The following is a 20848-nucleotide window of genomic DNA, read 5'->3' on the forward strand; positions in this document are numbered from 1 at the left end:
TAACATTGAGAAAATTGAATGATGACTAAGGAATTCAAAGAGTCAAGGTGCCCTTAGCAGGCATATTGTGATGTTTCTTCTCGATACAGTGGAACCTCTGGTTGCAACCACCTCTCCTCAGCAACCAGTTTTCCAAAATACCAAAAGTTTCCAAGTCAAATCACTGCATTTGGAACCCCTTGTAAGCGGCCACCTCTCGTAAACAACCACGACCACTTTTAGAGCTAAAAGTTTGAAATTTTCTTTTGTTCTTAACCTGCCTTAAATGACCACTTGACAGCTAATAGAGCGAAAATTGAATAAGGTTTTGTAACATTAACACATTCCTGGGTAGTAAAGAGACAGAAATTTCTCAATGGGAAGTACCAGATTTATTCTCAAAATTGACTTTTTACATGAATAAAACATTTAAAAATCAAAAGAAAATATACACATACACTGTGTGCTATCAGTCTTAAAAGAAACCACCTTAAAATGTCTTAAAATTACCATATACTAATGAAGCAAAATTTTGAACCAATATGGTTTAAGCTCTCGTAAGTGACCACCTCCCGTTAGCAACCACCTAAGCTTGACATTTTGGGAGGTCGCTTGCGGGAAGTTCAACTGTATTGTTAAGTATGAGCAAGTGCAGTGAATCACTCCCACCACAAATGCTATTTTCAACCGAAAAGTGTCTTTATCTTTTTTACCAGTGTGTACTGATATTAGCACATTTTACAAGTATTTCAGTTTCATAGGTTCAACCCAAGGGCAGACCAATGGGGAGGGCGCAGGGGGGTGCACCCCCTGAGATGAAGCCTTCTTCTTCTATTCACTTTTAAAATTTCTTTACTTCACCAGTCAGTTATATTGCCATTCCTTAGTGCTGCACCCCTCCTAAGAAAACTCCTGGATCCACCCCTGAAACCATTACCGTTATTTATACATCTTGGAAGGGAGCAGTAGTATGAGAGAGTGTTTGTTTTGTCCAAGCTGACAACAACAGGTATCTCACCAACCATAAACCTAGACATCTCAAGCAAAGTCCATTTATTTTATAACCACTAAGTCTTTGTGTCTCCCAGATTAGGGGTAATTTCATGATTACCACTGATAATTCTTGTAAAGAGAAAGCTGAACCTAACCCTACTTACTGTTTTCGGAAGGTTGGCAGGTTGCTTCTTCCTGTTCTGGTTCTGCTGCTGTTGTCTCATTGACACCTCAACAAAACAGAGATTGACAACATTTGAGAAAGCATTACAGGTATCTCTATATCCAACAACACTGAAAGTTCTGAAATGTTTACTCCTTGAGTCCTCATGAAATGACCCCAGCATTTTGATCCAATGCCATCCACATGCATTGGGTAAGAATGTTGGAAGCACAAATCCAACATGTTGGGAAAAGCTTAAGATGGATTCTGCTCAAAGTTCAAGCAATAAGAGCAAAAATCACTAAAAATTTGCTCATAGCACAGTAACTTTTTGAATATTTACTATTTGAAACATCTGACTTTAATTCATTTCTCTAAGTGACCCCTCAATTAAATTTTCAAGCATTATCAAGAAAGTTAATGTCAAACCTCGTAAAAATGCTGAAAGCTCGTTTTTGCCATTTAAATTGCTCGAATGTTCAGCAGAAATCATCTTAAAAAGAGAACTTGTTGAGTGCCAGACATGCTTTGGTTTCCCCAGAAGATGTACCAGCAAGACCAAACAAGGTTAGGCAATGGATCATACTTTTGATCAAGGATTCACTCTAGATCTGATCAACTAAATCTTTCAAAGACCACGCAGTAAGTGATGAATTTTTCCAAAAATTTCTTAAGTGTTGATTTAGCTTCCTCGCCCTAGTTGTTCAAAGGATGGACAATGCCATCCAACAAATAAATCACTGTCCAGTGGATACCGTACTGTTGTTTGTTTTGCCAGCACTTGTCCACTGCATAGCGATTTATCTGGTGGATAATGTTATCCACCCCTTGAACAACTGGCCCCAGATGTTTCAATTTGATAACGTTATGACTATCATAACACATGCTTTGATTAAATGACTAGGTTTTGTTTTACATACTGTATATCCCTTTTAAGTCATTGCATTTCAGTATTAGTTCATTGTTATTCTATTACGTGTTGCATTATATTGCCAAATGCATGCATTATTGCATTCTCACTGGGTAGAATCCATGGTTTGAATCAATTTGTATACGGAATCTTATATTTGTAATCGTTTCTCATATTCAGTGTGAACTCGATCACTGTATGTTTTCAAAAAATTCACCTTTCAAAATGCACATCTGTATGAACAAACTTCTACTTCTGGTCCAAGGGTTTAGCCAACAGGAAAATCATTTTTCAAGTTAGTTGCAACACACATTTTTTTTTTCTTTAATTGAGCGAGTTGCAGATTAGTTAAAGAGCAAAATCAAAACAAAAAGGCAAAACATAATTGGTGATAGTGAATGCCAACTGCTAAGCAATATATATGATATATATTGAAGTTAAAAATTAAGATATCACATTTGTATGTTGTTATGTACACGAATTATGGAAGAAATTCGAAAGTCAATATCAGAGGCTAAAAAATAGATCTTGTTTACATTCTCAAGTTAACTAAAAAATTGTAATTGCAAATTCAATATTTTCATGTTACACAAAAATATACATAAAACCGAAAATGAACTAAGCTATTTTAAAGAACTGTATTTCTTTTTTCCAAACTGTGGAAAAAAAAGGCTCAAACAATTATACATACCATCACACATGAATTCTAGAAGTGGACTTCGTTGAGACACAAATGCATGGGAATATTGAAACCCTACTCTCTAAATTTAAAGATGTTTACTTTGTGTCTTTATGCCTTCGTCCAAATTCACTTAAGGAAATTGTTTTGATGTAATAGCTTTCTTGAATTTCGGCTAAGGCCTTAGGAAATAGTCATGATTTTAGAGGCAATATTGGCAGTCAGTAAAATGAGACTGAAAATAAGCCGGCGACAAGATTTGTTCAAAGGGCAAGCGTCACAGATTCGTACAAGTTTCTTTTGCACAGTTATATTTAAAAAACGTTCAAAAGAAACAAAATTGAAGCAGTTTGCGTTAAGCGGTCTTCAAATTAGTTGTGTAGTCCTACAGGAGTATCCTACTTGAAGCTTTTCTTTCAAAGCACGAAGTTAATTTAAACTCTCGATTACGAACATGAGTTGAAGATAGCAACATTTCTGAGTGCATTGACCACTATCAACATTCAACATTTCCTACATTAAAACAAAGCGCAAAACAAGTTACAGGATCAACTGATACATAAGGAGTGATTTTTTATTTAACAAAACCTTAACCTTCGTAAAATATTACCTGCTCAAAGCAATACGCAGTCAAAATACTTTAAAATAACGATATTCTGTTTATGAGAAACGCTGTCGACATAAGCGGTTTTGTGGCTTAAAGTGTGTGTGGGACATGCTTAAATCAAAGCAAAAATTTATTTGTATAAAAAGATGAAAGAAGCTACCTTAGAACCACACCAAAAGCTAACTTAATTTCGCGCCAAAACTTGTATCGAGCTCTGCGTATGTTACAAGATGAATGTTAGATTTTGTGTACTGGGCTTGAGATATTCTACACTGCACAAACTGCGGAGGTTCTTTAGGATAAATATGTTTTTTTTCTAAAAATTTTCTTGCCATTTCTGCCGAAAAGCGTACGAAGGTGTGATAAAGCGACTCATGACAAAAAAAATTACACATAATGATAATTTTGTCGAAGAGAAATTAAAAGAAAACAAATCTTCCTTCAGAGAAAAACAACAAAGCTACAACGGATGCCATTTTCACAGACAAAATCGTTCCTAACGTTAACATCTAACGGGGAATTGCCGGTAGAAAATACACTTAACACTTCTGTTCTTCCTCAAAAAATAGCCTGTTACGACGAGAATCAAAATAAAATAGCACTACTGTGAAAGCACTTGTCGACCATACGCTAAAACAATCCACCGCTTCAATGCATTTCGTCGCGACAGAAAAAGAACATCTTCACTGAGCAGCTTTTAGGAAAAAATTTCCGTGCGATTTTCGCTTCACAGTTTTCTAACACTCTGACTCCGGAAACGCGAGTTTTTCTTTCGGCGGGATTCGCGGGTAAACAAGAAGTTCCCGTGACTAAAGAACTTCCGATGTCTTATTGACAAAACAAGATGAACGGCGTCGAAGGTTTGAGCGTAATTTGCAGTCAATTAAATCTCTGGTATCTTCCAAGCATTCCGCTTCAGCAAACATCTGAAAATCTTATCGATCACGATATTCTCAAACTGCTCAAAAACAAAGCAGTAAATTCGCTGCTGGATCCGTAACAAAGGGACGTTTTTGTCATCGGCGGAGATGAAAAGCGTCATCAATACTACACTGAATATAAAACCGTGTACTATAGAATGTAAATTAGCTGCTTTGCGGGCTTTCCGATAATTTCGTTGACGGCTTTGGCAAGTCACGCATAACTTTTTGCCGTGGAAGTTACACTTCCGTCGATCAAACCAGTTTACCGCCGGCGAATGGTTTATTTGACACTCCATGTTATCTAAGAGACCACACGGCAGCGACGGAGTTTTAAGCCGCGCTCCGAAATTTCTACCTGAAAAAATAGCGGCTTAAATTTCGATAGCGCACCAATCGTTTGTTCCTACTCAAAATCAGTCGATTTCACAACGAACCGCGGAGACACTGTCCCTCCCGCTGTAGTAAAATGGTTTTCCTTCCAAAAGGGGAATGAAGTAAACACGACAAGTAATGGGAGTTGTGTTCAACACCCATTGACACGCAAACAGTACAGCTAGCGTTTTTATTTTTGTCAGGCTAAATATTTACTTCATTTACAAAGATCATTCGACGCGGAGAGCCGCGCTAATAGCAAAATCACGCGAATCAAAAGACTTTGACACAACCAGCCGCCAGAAACAAGGGTTCTTTCGCAAAGAATAACTTAGAAGAACAAGACTAAACAGCGAGGTTCACCGCTTACTTTCCTGTACGCGCTAAGCGCGAGAACTACTATACGGAGAACATATGCGGATGCGAGCGTTAACTTTGCGAACATCACATTCGTAACTACGTTTACAAATGAAGGAAATGTCCTCAGATGATATTATGTCGGCTTAAAGAGGCTCGCCAACTCGCGATCGTTTGAATGGCGCAGTGCTCGCTGAGCTCGATTTCAATTCATGAAACAGTGGTTCACGAGGTGAGCTTTCAGTGAAATGTTTGCTACGCACAAAAGATCGTCACCAACAATGCCGTGCAAAATTATAATCTGGCCACAGATAAGCACTCGCACAAATCCACGGCCCGAAAATGTGGCCGGCGGAGCCAGGATGTACGTTTTGAATCCTGCATTGTGATTTTGTGTACAATTTGACACCGAAAACGCGGGAATGTAGAGAATTCGCGGCAAGTCAGTGGCCGTAACACGCGAACAAAACCAACAAACATGACCGAGATTTCATTATTCATGAACATGCCATAAACGCAAGCTTTAAAAAAACGAAACCAAAACACGCCAGCCGCCGCGCTCTGGCTTTTAACAGCGCTTTTCTGGAAGAGGCGAAACTCTACGGCCTGTCACATGACAAACGGATGTGGTCTGTTACACTAGAATATCTGTGATGAAGATACCTTCTTGTCATCTCTTTCCTGTCCGTTTTTGTTGCGATTTTCCGCCTCCGCGGCTGACGATTCGTTGTCTTCCAGCGCTTCTCCTTCTTGTAACTCCCTGCTCGCGTGATCTTGTGCCGCCGCTGGGTCGTGCGTAGTGTGTGAGGCGTGCGATTCACCGTCCTTGGCGTGCGTGCGTTCCTTGTTGCCTGTACGATCAGTTGTCATCGTTGATGTCTCCAGAACTTCAACCAATGAATCGCTCATTATACGCCTACAATCCTACAACTGATCGAGGGCCTCTTCATTCCAGTCGCCCTGAATCTGAAAGGAAACCGAAAAGAGAGTTGCGTCAGAACGACTCAAAATGCGACTACGGCGTTTGGGGCCCCACTTCAGAGCAGGACAAGATACTAGATTTGTTGCCGTACAAGAGGACTTGTGTGATAGGAGCGTGTTTTCAAAATGCGTCTTGTTACTGATTCAAGCTTTACTTCTTGCCGCGATATCTAGCACAAATCGCTTTCCTCCGCGAAGAGCAGTGTCCGTCAATTGCAATGTCCCCGAATGAGGGATCTACGTCTCTAAAACTTCACTTTCTGTGGCTTGGCGAAGCAGGAGCAACTTCGAACGGACGTAAACAAACCAAACACACGTGGCCACGGATGGGTTCCACTGGGTGAACTCTATGTTCCGATCACAAAATGGCTTATCTCCTTTCATAAAAATAAACTACAACGAACCCGGTGCTTTTACCCGTGTTTTGAGTATAAACTGCGTACTGCAATGACATCGATCGGTTCCCAAACGCCTCTACGATCTACAATGCCGTGACGCCATGCGATTTAGTTTCCCGCCCCATGCGCGCTTCATGTAAACCTACTCGCATTAGCTAACCTCTGAACGTCAACTACATACAGTACATGAAACACGCAAACTCCTCGTTCGTGAACTCGACCGCCAACAAATCACAAATTGCTACCTTTTCTTCATCCCTTGAGCACGTGACGCCACTCAGCCAATGAGAGGCCCGGCGGGAAAGCTTTTCAGCGGGGGCCCATAATCGGTAAATGATTTATCGTAAGGAGAGCTAGCGCCATCGAGACGGGAGCCCCGCTGTCGACGAGTGTGGGTATTTATAAACTATCGCCGTAGAGGCCTCTGCTATTGTGCATCGGAGAAACGAGAGGAACGAAGAAACGAACCTTTTGTGCGATTTTCTGCATGGCGTCGCTAAGCTCAAAAGTAGTAGCGAACAATGGAACCCTGTCAGCTGTCAATAAGACTTTGTGTTTGACAAGAGCACAGCCAATGGCATAGTCGCATTTGGTTTGTTTACTTGTCGCTCTCTTCACTCGCAATGTAACAATGGGTAAGCAATTGAATGAACCTCACGCTTCGAAATGGCCCTAAACACGCGGCTTGATTTGCTGCGAGGTATTCGCTGCGTGAAAAGTTCGAAAGTGAATTACAACCGAGCACGCCTTAGTTGCAACTGGCCAAGCGTCTAGTGACCGAGATATAAACTGAGTTAACACTTGTGCTAATCTCGTCACAGTGCATAGGATTTGACCGTGACAATTAAAATCCACCTTTTCTTCAGTTAATAGCGACCTGCAAAACGCTTGTTCTCTTATAAGAACTTCACGTCAAATCCTTTAGACTCCTCTTTGAAGTATTTCACTTGAGATATTGGTGTGCAAATGTCAGAACGATATCCAAAGAAACGCGCCTTCTTTCTCCCCTTCATTTCTGACTGTGGGAACAAGTGAACTGTTCCGAGATGTGTAGCGGACGGTGAAATTTCCTACCTTGTTCGTTCTTCATGTTTGACAGGGATAGGATATGGGGGCTTTGGCGGGTTAAAAGGGACTTTCGGCAGAAAGCCGGCATTGAGAGGATAAAAATCTCTGGTTGGTCTTCTAGAAGATCTCGTAAACAAATTCAAAATAGCTACAGAGTATTATAAGCCAGAGAGATCTATAACAAATGAATGAGGGGGCATTCAGTATTCAAAATATTTTAGCACCACATCGCCCCACGTACAAGATGTAACGAGTTTCGCGCTGCGCAAGTGACATTCAATTTTACCTTGATGTCGCAGCGGTGGGGCCGGTAATCCTTTTTGAAATATCCTTGAGAAACCAGCAGGAAAATATCGAGAACACGTCCAGTGATAAACCGTTAGATTGCAAACGAGAACAAAGAGCGACCCTTTGGAATCTCTCGCTACGCCAGAGTGATTTCGTGAATAATTGATGAAAGACCCTCTTTGAAATCGTTTGATTTCCATTTACCACCATATAAACACACATTAAATATTTCTGAGGTTGTTCTTAGAAGCCTTAGTGCGGATTCAACCAACAGGCTGTGGTAAGAAGACGATAGTTTTACAGGCAAACATAGGAATTGTAGAGATAAACTTTGTGCGAAAAAGTGGAAAAGTACGCGAACTACGAAACGAAATCAGAGAACTCGGAGAAATCATTTAAAAATGTCGTGATTTCGACACAAAAAGAATGGTTTTTCATAGAACCTGTAATAATCTTCACGTTAGTTATATTTAGCACGCCATTGTCCCAGTTTTTTGGAAGGGTTACAAGAGTACAAAATCGTAAGACTGTATCACAAAAAACGAAAGTATTTCTAATGGCCGTTGACAGTTAATCGAAGGTTTCACGCTAAGATTCTTCTCCAGAAGGGTTTATCGGCAAACTCTGTAACGAACTGGTTTTGCTAATGAAAGGTCGATTTTAAATAAGTCTTGACTTTGACACTTTTAGTTGATGTGTTTGTCCTTGTTTCGCCCAAACAAATAAAGTTGTGAGAACTCACTCAGTCGTTAATTTTTATGAACCTGTTAACAGTGGTTATATTTGTCATGAGAATTGACCTTATCTGTCAAAATTGCTAGAGAATTACTAGCAAAATCATCAAATGTAGGTAACCTAAAAAAAAAAACACATTGATAAATGCACCAATAGTTGTTCCAGCGAAGTTTTCGTCCTTTCTACGACGTTACTCAGTAAAAAACTGTAAAGTCGTTTCAACCAATCTTTCTTGACAATTTTGTTCACAAAATACCAAAAAGAAGAACCATGTTCGAAATTCTAAACAATTCAAGAGCAAAACAAATGAACTCTTCTCAATTTAACTTAGCGAAGTGTCAAAGCACACAATAAAACATCGCCGCGGTAAAGTTGTTCGTCATTGTATTGACGGTACTGAGTTCGTGTAACTCCGTCCACTAATGCTTCTTACTCCTTATGCAGACAGCTTGAAACATAAATAGCTGTAGGCTCAATTCTCGATTATTAAATTCGGTAATTTGGAATGAAACTTTTATTCTACTAAAACAACATTATTCACCTAACAACGAGCGCTTCGTTCTGAAGAAATCAAATGTCTAATTGCGGACCTTTTAATTTATATACTTCATTGCAAGTATGAACAAAAATGACAGATTAACGTCTCCCGTTTGTTAGGCGATTGCTGATCAACCACCGAACATTTACGTTGGGTGAATTAATAAAATTGCTTCAGGGATCACAAAATGTTTAGAGCTATATTAAGTTGGCTTGAAAGAGCGATACAAAAGCCATAAAATTAGCTTTGTACACTATGTAATCCTGTGACGAACTTAAACGTGTGAAGATTCCTTGAATGTCAAGGTTTTCGAGTTTTATACATTTGTTGCGTCTTGAACAAATACTCGCTTAATGTATCGATAGGACAGGATGTAAAAAAGCAACTTATCAAAACTCAAACGAAGATATAATTAATGAAACGATTTCACAAAGAAAACAATCTTTAAAAAAGCTGGAGCAAAACTGCAAAGCTTTCCTTTTATTGATCATGCTATTCGCAAGAATAATAAATTCTTCGTGTCACCCTCAAAACAGGGCAGGCAAGTAAAAGAAATTTGAAATGCATTCTCATGATCAGTTTTGAGTGTCACTGAAGAATGTCTTTGAAAGGTAACTTTTTCTAGTTATATTTGTTATTAGCTTCATGAAAAAACTCAGTTAATGTTTCATTACAGTAGGATATAAAAAGGCGAGTTGTCAAAGCGCAAATGAAAATGTATCCATTAAACAGATTTCACAAAGAAAACATCTTTAAATACGCTTGTGTGAAACTATAAAGTTGTGTGTTTATCGTTCAATACTTTCTGTACAAGTAAATTCACAATTTAAATTCTTCAACTCACACAAAAAACTATAGCTTTGGAATCAAACAGGGTAGGTATGTAAAAGAAATTTGAAATGCATTGAGACGAAAAGAACTTGTCCACTTTGTCCTGTATTTTACAGTCTTCACAATGCTTCACCACGCTAAAAACTTGTCAACTGAAACACCCATAACATGTACACCTTTTGTTTCATGATATAGCTCGGCAGAAACGCTCCTTTTTGTATGTATCGAGATATATATCAAGCTACATCTTGACTCTATACAGTTAAGTCATTCAAATGTACAACCCCGCAACCTAAAACTGAAAAATTCAATCTACATCTTTCCAGACTTTGTGCCTGGTTGACAATGGAAATAACACACTGTAGGCTGTTACACTTCGTCGTGTTGGTGTTCCGTTGATTTGTACACAAAAACCTCGTCGATTTTTAAGTGCAAGGCCGCGCCAAAAACCCGGGCAGACCCCACATTGAGCTCGACTAGACAATTCAATCACGACTCCATCATCAGCCAAAGCTACAGAGTACATGCATGCGAGAAGATACCCTACACTCGCATTGTCACCGAAGAACTCCTAGACTAACGCAGACATAAGCTCTTGGCTTGCAGCTATTCTGCATTTTGCGATTACGATCACAGTGCTAAAGTACTTCTCTTAGCTTGGGCCAACTACAGAGGCCTAGAAAAATAATGCTTAATAGCTTGCGTGTCGAAATCTGATGAAATTCGCAACGAAGGAAACTTTTCAGCGGTGTATTTCACCCGGGTAAAGTGCAGAAACATTTTGTCTGGTTTTTCTGAGGAAAAGCGACCTTTTGTCATTTTGATGGCGGAGAAGTTTTCACGGTGTACTATAAAAATAAAACACATATTTTGCTGAAAAGTGATAATCTTTTCATAATATCCAAGTAATGAAATAGATGGCACTATTTGTGCGAAATGTAACCAAACAAGCATGGCTTGTAAGAAATAATTTTAACGAAGTGTTATTAATAATATCGTTAATAACCTAGGAATATTAAAATAACTTGGCTTTTTTGTTGGTTGCCGAGGACTTGTGCTGTGAAAAAAAGTCAGGTAATCATGTAATAGAAATATGAAGTGAATAATCTTTTATGCTTCCTACATAACTAAGTATCTTTACCAGATTATAACGTATTAACCTTTCATGTAAAATTCAAGTCTAGCTTCGGATAAAACTATATTTGTCGTAAAGGGAGGTGTTTCAAATAATCAGACGGCTCATGGCAAGAAAAGAGATTGCCTACCTCCCGTTGGCTTACAATTTTTCCGGGGTGCTACATAGCAGTATGTGTAGCTTCTTCTGCAAACTGCAAGAAAATCACTGGTGAACTGAGATACATTGTAGTTAAACCCGCGATAAACTTCTCTTCTCTGATGGACCTAGCGTGTGTAGCTATATACAAGAGGCGATTTATCGTTTGTTAATCATGTTTGTTTTAAACCACGTATATTTTTGCATAAAACAGACAAAGTGAACTTAATATGAATACATTGGACTAAAACAGGACATGGACGAAAGTCAGAGAAAGATCACCCAGACGAAATGGTCACTAGATTTTTAAGTCAAAATGTCAGTACTAATGCTAGTTTGAAAGCAAATTCAGCGAGTGAGCTTTAAGCACCTGATGAAGTCGTCAAAATAGATGTTGCTTGTATGATTCTTGGTAGCAACGTGAAGGTTAGAAAATACACTGAGTTGTGAACACACTGACCTCGGTCACCTCAAGAAAGGATCGTAGATTGATAATTTAGCTACAAACTAAAAACAACGATATCTTGTTGTCGAACGAGGCTCCTGTTTTTTCGCAAACGCGACCAACAAAGTAGCTCTTGGGTTTGGTTCAAGTACGATGCGAGCTGGTTTCTCCTGCGAGCGACAGACCAGTGTGACCTATCCACGTGTTTGAAGCCACGGTATCAACAATTTACTCAGCTTCTCCACACACAACTAACCGCAAGTTTCAAAGACGTCGGTTTATCACGAAAGCACTGTACACTTAATTTTAGTAAAAGTCAACGAGAACCATCTTTTAACTTGAAATGTTTTCCATAAAGAGTGAACGCAATAATGGTCTTTCTGGAGTTTCAACGCGCTTTTGGCACGAGAGACAAAGACGAAAAGCAAACGGTACACAAGAGCCATTTTGAATACTCGCTCATGCAATCAGTGAAGGCACACTTGATCCAAATTGAAGTCGCTTTGAAGTTTATCTATGCGTTTGTTTGAGGCAAATACAAAAGCTATGAATTTTCGTGAGATGAAGGATTTTATTTCCTCGGTCTTTGTTTCACGCGGAATCAAGCCACGGGAAAGCACACTCGTTTTAATTCAGTGATCTGTTAATTTAACGCAGTATTTGCAATGTCCTGACTGCAACAAGTGCTCTTGCTCCGTTGAAGTAATTTACTTCAGTTCGTTTACTTGTTAGCTAACAGTATTTTCTCTCGAGTTCTCTGGCACAACTTCATCTGGCATTGATCTGCGTGTCGCGTGGTGTGAACCGTAAATGCGTCGGACAAAAGAGTGAAGCCAGATAACCGTGACAGAGAAGTAAGCTTACCGTTTGCACGAAATTTACCTAAACAAACTCAAAATCAGCTCTTTACAGACAGAAAGCCTTGCACAAACAATGCACAGAGTCGTAAGAGCGGCCCGCAAAATAGCCTTTTAATACACGATCAAAACTTGAAGGGGCCTCTCGGGTTAACATATTTGTTTTTTCATGTAGCTGCATTCTAATCATATTTGGCGAGAACATAAGTAGTGTTTTCTGTCGGACATAAACATCGCGTTCAATCCGGAAAACTACACAAAGTGATTACAAGAGCACACACTGTTAACAAGGGCTAAAGGAAGCCACTCGTTCGTAAACGGAATCACCGCAATTTTCGCGCCTAAAAGAATGAAATTGACCGAAGGCAATAAAACAATGCAAGTCACGCTATGAGGAGTAACAAAGTTTGCGTCCAAGTGAATAAATTGATTGTGTTCCTCGGCGAGATCGCCGTTGCCTGCTCAATTCAATCAATGGAGTTAAATATACGCGCCACTCAACCATCAGTACGATACGACCGACTTCGCAAAACAACACCGTGAGCGCGCGATTAAAAAAGCACTTGCCTTGCAACGCCATTCGTTAACATGAGTAGTACTATACAAGATGTATGTACGAACTCTCTCTCGTGTGGTAATAGGCTTCCTTTCTCAAACAATGGTTGAGATCTTTGAGGACCCGCACGCGATCAAAACTCATTAGCCTATGGTTGCACCGTTTATCACACTCGTGCGAGCCCGAGAAAGTTTTCTTACGATCGCATCAAAGCAAACTGAATTTTTTGAAGCAGAAACCCGAGGAAACGAGAAGTGTATCTAATCGTAGGTGCACCTTTTGGCTCCTCTTCTATTTCAGATCGGCCTCACGATTTTGCGCGCTACTGACTGCACTTGACCAACGCAAACTCTTCCCAAAAAAGACTTCAAATCGAGAATCAAAACGAACTATAAGTATTGGTTATTCCCTTAACGTGCTTAAAAGCGAACCGAAAAAATTACCCACGGCAATACCTCACGCAAGACGTTATTGGCAAGATTACCCTGTTGGAATTCCACAAGAGATATTTGTTTACCTGTGCGAGCTCTCTACCTTGAGTAGAATCACGGCAAAAGCTGGTAGCGGTTCCCCGGCTCAGCGCTAAGAGTACAAGTTGAGGTGCTTGGCAAACGCGCGTTCACGTTCCTCGCTACACACTCTGATCGACGGTAGAGCAACCAGAAATCAGTCAGGCATGCGCAGAGAGCCACCAGAAACACGTGCTCTTTAGAGTGGAAAACATGTTGCTGTGATCGATTTCATTGAAATGGACATAAATAAGCCCGCTTAAATATCAATATCATTATTTGAATGAATGTAAGGCCTTCTAACCGGCCGTAAATCAGGTTTTTCCAGGAGAAAACTGAGGTACTCCTTTTTTACTTGCAATCGTTTACGTTTGATCTTTCTAATACAAACCGATACGGGTATTAGCTCGTGATCACTGTTCCGTAAGCGAAAACGAAGTATAAATAATCGGTAAATACAAAATATAATTGCAAACAGGTCTACTCTCATTTTGCAGCTAGGTGCAATTGCACCAATAGCCCCTCTTAGACTAACGACCACTAATGAGCTATTAAATGAAATACAAACATGATTTCTTTTAAATAAAAATATTAAACGTGATTCATAGAAAACTAAATTTGGATCATTATTTTAGGTAAGGGGGTTGTGACGTGTCCAGACCGGAAAAATTCTTGCGTTAAAAAATCTTGTGACTTCAACGATAAAAAATTACAGTGAGGGTAAAATGCGGAATTGTTTGAGCAGAGTACTCAAAAATAGAGCTGACTACTGGAAATTTGTCCAGGGCTGCTTTGAAAAATGAAAGGAAAAAACAGAACGGTAATCAGTGCTGTTTTTTCTTCCTGTAGCTATTTGTAAAATTTAGATGTTAAAAAATTACGATACGTGGGTTAAGCCCCTGCAATACGTGATTAATATTTTTTTGCGGAGGCGGGAATAATTTTTTCAGATTAAACGGCATTAAGTGAGCGAACACGATTAGAATCGAATTTTGCGGCAAAGGAAACAATTTGGAGGTCATGAATGAATGTTGAAGTTGAGTTGAACTTCATTTTATTGACCTTTGCGTGGAACAAACAACAACGAAAAAATATGCACGGAATGCCGCAATACAATTAATGTGTAACCAGACTCTTTAAGGTGGAATGCAAGCTATTCCAAGCCTCCATCCTGATGGTAGCTGTAACAATGCTGTTAGGGGAACTGCAGTGCAGAATCCCAAAGAGAAACTAAAATTTGCAGCGATATATAAACCGTGGAAACGCTCCGGACACAATTGTCTGCCTTTTGGAGCTAAGGATTCAGCACTCATGTGGCTGTCTGTCTGAGGGACAAGATGGCCTCTGTCCAAGTGCAGTGAAGCGTGTCTACTTCAAAGGTTTTTAGAGCGGCACCGACAGTTCAAAAATAACTTGCTTGAATAATTAGTGAAAGGTAAACAACTGCGAATAAGCTTCTTTAAATACTTTGGGCTTTATTTCCAGAGTTAATGATTGCCCCATTCGTGGCAACACGTGTACCAGTCACACTCCCCACTGTTCCACGTTCGTTCACGATGGGTTTTATCTGGGTTCAGTTCGTAGCGCATCGTCTTCCCGCTTGCAGACTTTTTAGATCGGATCGTCAGTGAAGCTGAGCGATCTCGCTAAATTTGCTTCGTGTTGTGGATCAGTCTCCAGGAAACCATAAAAATATATGTAGTTCAAGGGAGTGGCGGGGGAAGGGGGTACGTCTAAGGAACAGAGTAGAAGGAAGGGAGTGGAGGGGGAGCCCGGCGAAGGGAGGGAGGGGAGAGCTTTGTCGCTCAATTCTTTTGTTCATTTGACAAGTCAAACTGTAAACGAGTAAACTGCGCGGATAATGCCCAAAAGGCACAACAGTTCGATGGACATTTCTCAAGAACATTTCTCAAGGACCTAAAATATGGTTAAGAAAATTTGCGGATCATGAGGAAATTCACTTTTGCTGATCAGCTGTTTTCTTCTCGTAAAAGGTATGCTGAAGTTCTATCAGGAGACGTTAAAGACTATCAGCCATGGCTTACCGCGCGCTCAAGGAAGGGAAAACGTCAATTCCATTCAAAAAGTTACGAACTTAAGGGTTCTACAGTTTAGTAGGATTCCATCAGTGGACTCCTGAATCTGGTACTTTTTCCAATGAAACGGAGTGCTTAGCTCGATGTCAAAAGATACCAATTACTATGAAACATCATTAATAGATCATATAGAGGGTTTCATCGTCAGTAAGCAGAACTAAAACCGCTTTAGGTTGCAACAGGACAAAGATTTTACAAGGTTACGTTTAAAAAATTAAATAGGCTGTTAAAATTCCGGCTTAGATTTCGGTCTCAAAAATTAAGAAGAGGGAAAAAAAATTCACGAACCAACGGGGACACCTCAACAAGAAAATTCCGATGAATACGCCCCCACCAGCCCCTCCCTACTAATTTATCCCCTGTCTTCTCTTGTAAGAAAATATTTTAAAGACGCGTGGGATGATGGAAAGAAAGCCATCTTCCCTACTTCCCGTCGTTCCTTGCGTCTACCAACTTTTTTACGAGAGAAGACTGGAAAGGAATCAGTCTCTCCTAAACGCCTCACGCAGGAACATTAAGAAATAATTATAGACATCTAATTTCTCCCAGCAACACCACTACATTGTCAGGCAGACAGCTTATGAGAATAAAGACAATGACCAAACAGGGCTGGTTGTGTTGATCGTGGACGCTGCCGCTCAGGAGCAAAAGAAGATGAGTACCATGTGCGATTTTGATTGGTTGTGAGGTCGTTATGGATGCGTATGTCTTACTGAAATATTACCAATGCCAAGTTGAAAAGAAAAACCACGCGTATGATCGAGCTATTTTCGCATACTAAAAATTGATCTCTAAACTGACCGCAAAACTGCAATCTATTGATATCACATTGACTAAGACATTTTGCTTTTGCCAGCTTCCTTCACCTAAATGAACTTCGCCCCTTTCCCGATAATCATACGGGAGGTAGCTTATGCAAACCAAGACGGTAACGGCAACGAAAACGAAAACGTCACCAAACAAAAGTTTTAATGAGCAAAACAATGACTGTGCTCGTGCGTTTTAATTCTTTGTACATTTCGTAGCCGCACTCTGCAAAACAGCAGCGTGAAATGACCAAGTTCTATGAACGTTACTTTGTTCGGAGAGCGTAGGCCACGACAGCAATGTTTTCGTATTTCTTATTGCAATTGATCGCTGCCATTACATATTTAATTGGTTTGTAGACCAAAAGGCGTACTGAACAGATGCAGATACGCTGATGTAGTTACGAAATTATAAAGTAAAATTATAAGGTAAAATATAAATCCATTTTTACTGGCCGTGGTCCCTGCCTTCGCCGTTGTCATTGCTTAAGGCGGGGGTCTACCTGAATTCAAGTGAAATTTTAGGAAGTTTAAAGAGGGATTAAAAGGAAAAAAAAGGTTATGGAACACCAACAGACAGTTGAACGCCCCCGAAAGGGCACCCCAGGTTGGTGGACAACTGTTTGGTGTACGTCTACCAAATTTTAACTTCAAATTCTAATTTTAAAACAACACCAAATCTTCAAAATTCCTATTTCTATAAATTTTACTAATCCTTTGAGAAAAACTATTTATCTCCAAATATACCTAAAAATCACCAAAAATTTACAAAACAGCCCAAAACATAGATATGTGGGATGAGCAGAGAGATTCTCGATTGCTTGAAACGTGAACGAGATATTTGCATTAAAACCATAATACCCAGCCAAAATACGGCCTTCATGTAGAACCCCGCCTTAAGCTCCCTATTGGTGGTTTGCAACCAAGACTTAGAAAATTACATTGATCCGCGGAAGGAACTTTGTTCTTTAAGATATGCATGTAATATATGCTGCCCATGGTTGATTTTTCAGAAGAGTTTCGACAGTTTTGCACTTGATTCTATTAAGCCTCTTTCGCGGCCACCTGAGACGAAAAATTCCTACATTCCTTTCATGTTTCCTTGCGGTGTGTATTTCAGACATCAGATCGTTAATTATATCACACGTCGTCGAAATCCACCTCGGTTTATACGAGACATTTTTCCGCGGTTTCCGCTGTGGATTTGTTATCTGATCACTCTTGCCCTTTTTCAATGCCGGGAGTGATTTCCGTCAACTTCGTTACGTTCCGTGCATTCGTCGTAACTGAGCGACAACAGTTGATCAAATCGCTCTTTGTGTCACGACGCCACACGAGTTGGTTTTCGGGCGCAGCAACGACGTTTCGCTTGCACATGGTATCGTCGGAATTGGAGTACCAAAAATTGTTTGGCTAGTCGGGAATCTTTCGTGTCTTTGCGGCACCCTTGCGATCGCATGTCGCCAGAGTACAAACGTAATTTGCATATAGTTTAATCCAAACCGCAAGCAGAGTGTTTAAACGAGAGGGAGTGCCAAGAACCGACCCCGCCCCGCAATAAGGGCGGGCTTCCAAGCGTACGTGTGGTGAGGGTATAAAGAAATGTGGGCGACGAAATTCCTCTCGTGATTCTGGGATTGCAATCACCAGAGGTTTTACCAGCAAAACCTCAAATAGAAAGCTTATCATACAAGTAGTACTTTTTTTTTCTTTGAGTAGCAACAGTAACAGCAGTCAGGAGCTGGGCTCCTGTAGTTACTGATTTTGTATTGACACGAGCGAAAACTGATACGGAGGATATTTATCCGGCTACGTGCATGCAATCTGGCCTGGTAAGTGTCCTTTTCATGCTATTATCCGGTCAAAACTGATATCAGTAAATATCACGTCAAAACAGTATTCTACTCAATCGGCCAACCTAGGCAAAAATTATGGATTAGTGTTGGAGCAAGATAGGAAAAAGGCTTTTTTGTTGTTGTTTTTCCGTAATTATCATACACCCTTTTTTTTTCCTCCATAAGAATATATTTTATAAGGATATCGAGGCTAAATTTGCAAAATTTTAAGAATATGTTAAGAATAAACCCGAGGCTGAGATTTTCAAAAGAATACTATTTTGTGTGTTCAAAATTTGTAAATACAATGCAATGCAACTATATGTTTTTGACTAAACTGTATAAGATTCTTCTTTCCTCTAAATGCAAAACTAGCAAATAGCAACGAAAACAGCACTAGCCGTTTGTTCGATGCTAATAACCATTTCTGCAAGAAGTTATGTGCGTCGTATCAGGCCTTATTGCCTGCAGTCTGGCTCCAAAATTACTTTACCACCTTCCAGACACCAAATGCATTCAAAAACAGAAACGTCATACACTATAATCTAAGAATATTCACGAGAATATCTTCAGCCGAAAATCGCCAGGAAATTACGAATATTCAGCCTCGGACGGAAGAACAATATTCTTATAAAAAATAAGAGTGTATTTGTTTTATCCATAGAATGTTATAAATTATCGCTGAAAACCGCAGTCGGGGTGCACTCATAAAGGTACTGCATTGCATGGAATTGTATTGTAATGTACTGCCACACGCTGCAACTTGCCGCGCAATTGAGTCCTCGCGCGGCAAGTAAGCTTTGATTACCAGTCTTAACTAAAACAGGACCAGCAGCAAAACCGTTGTCGTGGCAACGGCACAATGGGTGTCATTTTGCTTCTTTTGTGATGTGCATTTTTGGTGCCAAGTTTGAAGACCACCGCTCTAATATTGCTTGAGATCTTCTTGATTTAGTGTTTTATTGTTTCAAGGAAACCACATGGCGTCATTACTCTCCTCATTCGCCTAATACAAAAACGTCAATATCTCTAAAACGAAAGACGATTTTCCAAAAAGGAAAACGCCATTCTTCTTTATTTAGGAAAGCCTTTCAAATAATCAACAATTGGCACTTCAAGACTAATAAAGACACCTTTCGTCGTGTTTGCGGTCAAAGATTGAGTAGGTCTCGTTCACACTAGCGACATATAACGACATAAACGACATACAGACATAATGACATAATGAACCAGGCCAAGGAAGAGACCAGTTTTTTTCCCCTGTGTCGTCGACATGCTCATGCCGTTATGTTGCTCTTATGTATTTTTATGTCAGCATGTTCACACTGCAAACACAACGACATAACGTCCTTGTTATGTCGTTATTTTGTTAGGCCTAGTTTACACTAGCGACATAACGACATAAGGAAGACGTTATGTCGTTATTTTGGCAGTGTGAACATTCTGACATAACGACATAACAGTAAAAACCCGCATAAAAGAACAAGTGGATTAAGAACACTCAGGCTGAAATTTGGTCAAAAAAATACCATATACATAAGAACACATTCAGCCTGAAAGATGAAAATTGTTCTTATATAAAAAAAAAAATTGGCTGCCAATTAGATTACTAAGTAGTACAGTACTAAGTAGATCAATATATGTGTTATCCATTAATTAATTAAAATGTTGTGCTTGCACATTGATTTCATCTGTTGATAGTCTATGTAGTATTTAAGAACACCTCAAGAACATTTTCAGGTTGATTTTGCAGAAAACACCTGATATATAGGAACAAAATCAGCCTGAAACCCCAAAACACGTGTTCTTTTATGCGAGTCTAGGCCTGGTTCACACTAGCGACATAACGACATAACCATCTTATGTCGGTAATGTGAACGTCGACATAACGACATAAGGCTAGGTGAAAAATGGAGCAGGCGACACTTGTCGCAAGTCTTGCTCAGTCGCCGCCATTTTGAAAATAGTGCTGGTGGTGGACTGAGTTCGACAGTTTTTGCGCCGCTCTGATTGGTTCTTTAATTGGTTCGATTTTTATGTCGATGATGTTCACACTTTGTTTAGCAGAAACCTATTAACGTCATATCGACATTAGAAGAAGATCAGTTATTTTTCGTTGTGTCGTTATGTTCATGTCGTTATGTTACTACAGTAAAAACCCGCATAAAAGAACACGTGTTTTGGGGTTTAAGGCTGATTTTGTTCTTATATATCGGGTGTTTTCTGCAAAATCAGCCTGAAAATGTTCTTAAGGTGTTCTTAAATACTGCATAGACTACCAACAGATGAAATCAATGTGCAAGTACAACATTTTAACTAATTAATGGATAACACATATATTGATCTACTTAGTACTGGACTTACCGTGCCCTAGTAGGTTATTCTAATCTAGTTGGCAGGCAATTTTTTTTTATATAAGAACAATTTTCATCTTTCAGGCTGAATGTGTTCTTATATATATGGTACTTTTTTGACCAAATTTCAGCCTGAGTGTTCTTAATCCACTTGTTCTTTTATGCGCGTTTTTACTGTACTCAACTTCGGCTCGCCATTCAGCGTTTTAATCCTCAGAAAAACATCCACGTAACGCGCACGGTACATTACTCGTGAAAGAACTGGGTACCATGTGTAAAAAAAAAAATGGGATTA

At 39.6% G+C, this 20848-nt stretch overlaps 1 protein-coding gene across 14 annotated transcripts in view; it reads right to left on the reverse strand.

The window, feature by feature from the left end:
- Positions 1–20848, reverse strand: part of LOC110046208 (RNA-binding motif, single-stranded-interacting protein 2-like) — a 51770-nt gene that overhangs the window by 23119 nt on the left and 7803 nt on the right. For 4 of the 14 annotated variants that reach the window (XM_089284528.1, XM_089284515.1, XM_089284527.1 and 1 more), the window contains exons 1-3: positions 13471–13642; positions 5647–5949; positions 1137–1202 (exon numbers count right to left, since the gene is read on the reverse strand). In XM_089284528.1, coding sequence (XP_089140654.1) covers positions 1137–1202; positions 5647–5892 — 312 coding nt within the window. In that variant the 5' untranslated portion in view covers positions 5893–5949; positions 13471–13642. Of the gene's footprint in view, positions 1–1136; positions 1203–5646; positions 5950–6056; positions 6081–6119; positions 6331–6368; positions 6632–7716; positions 7869–11087; positions 11111–13470; positions 13643–20848 lie in introns of those variants that run through there. The other 10 variants (XM_089284518.1, XM_089284517.1, XM_089284525.1 and 7 more) reach the window with 9 other exon arrangements.

This window comes from Orbicella faveolata, unplaced genomic scaffold, assembly GCF_042242905.1.
Source record: "Orbicella faveolata isolate gen_17 unplaced genomic scaffold, um_ofav_v1 contig_13, whole genome shotgun sequence".
NCBI classification, from domain to species: domain Eukaryota; kingdom Metazoa; phylum Cnidaria; class Anthozoa; order Scleractinia; family Merulinidae; genus Orbicella; species Orbicella faveolata.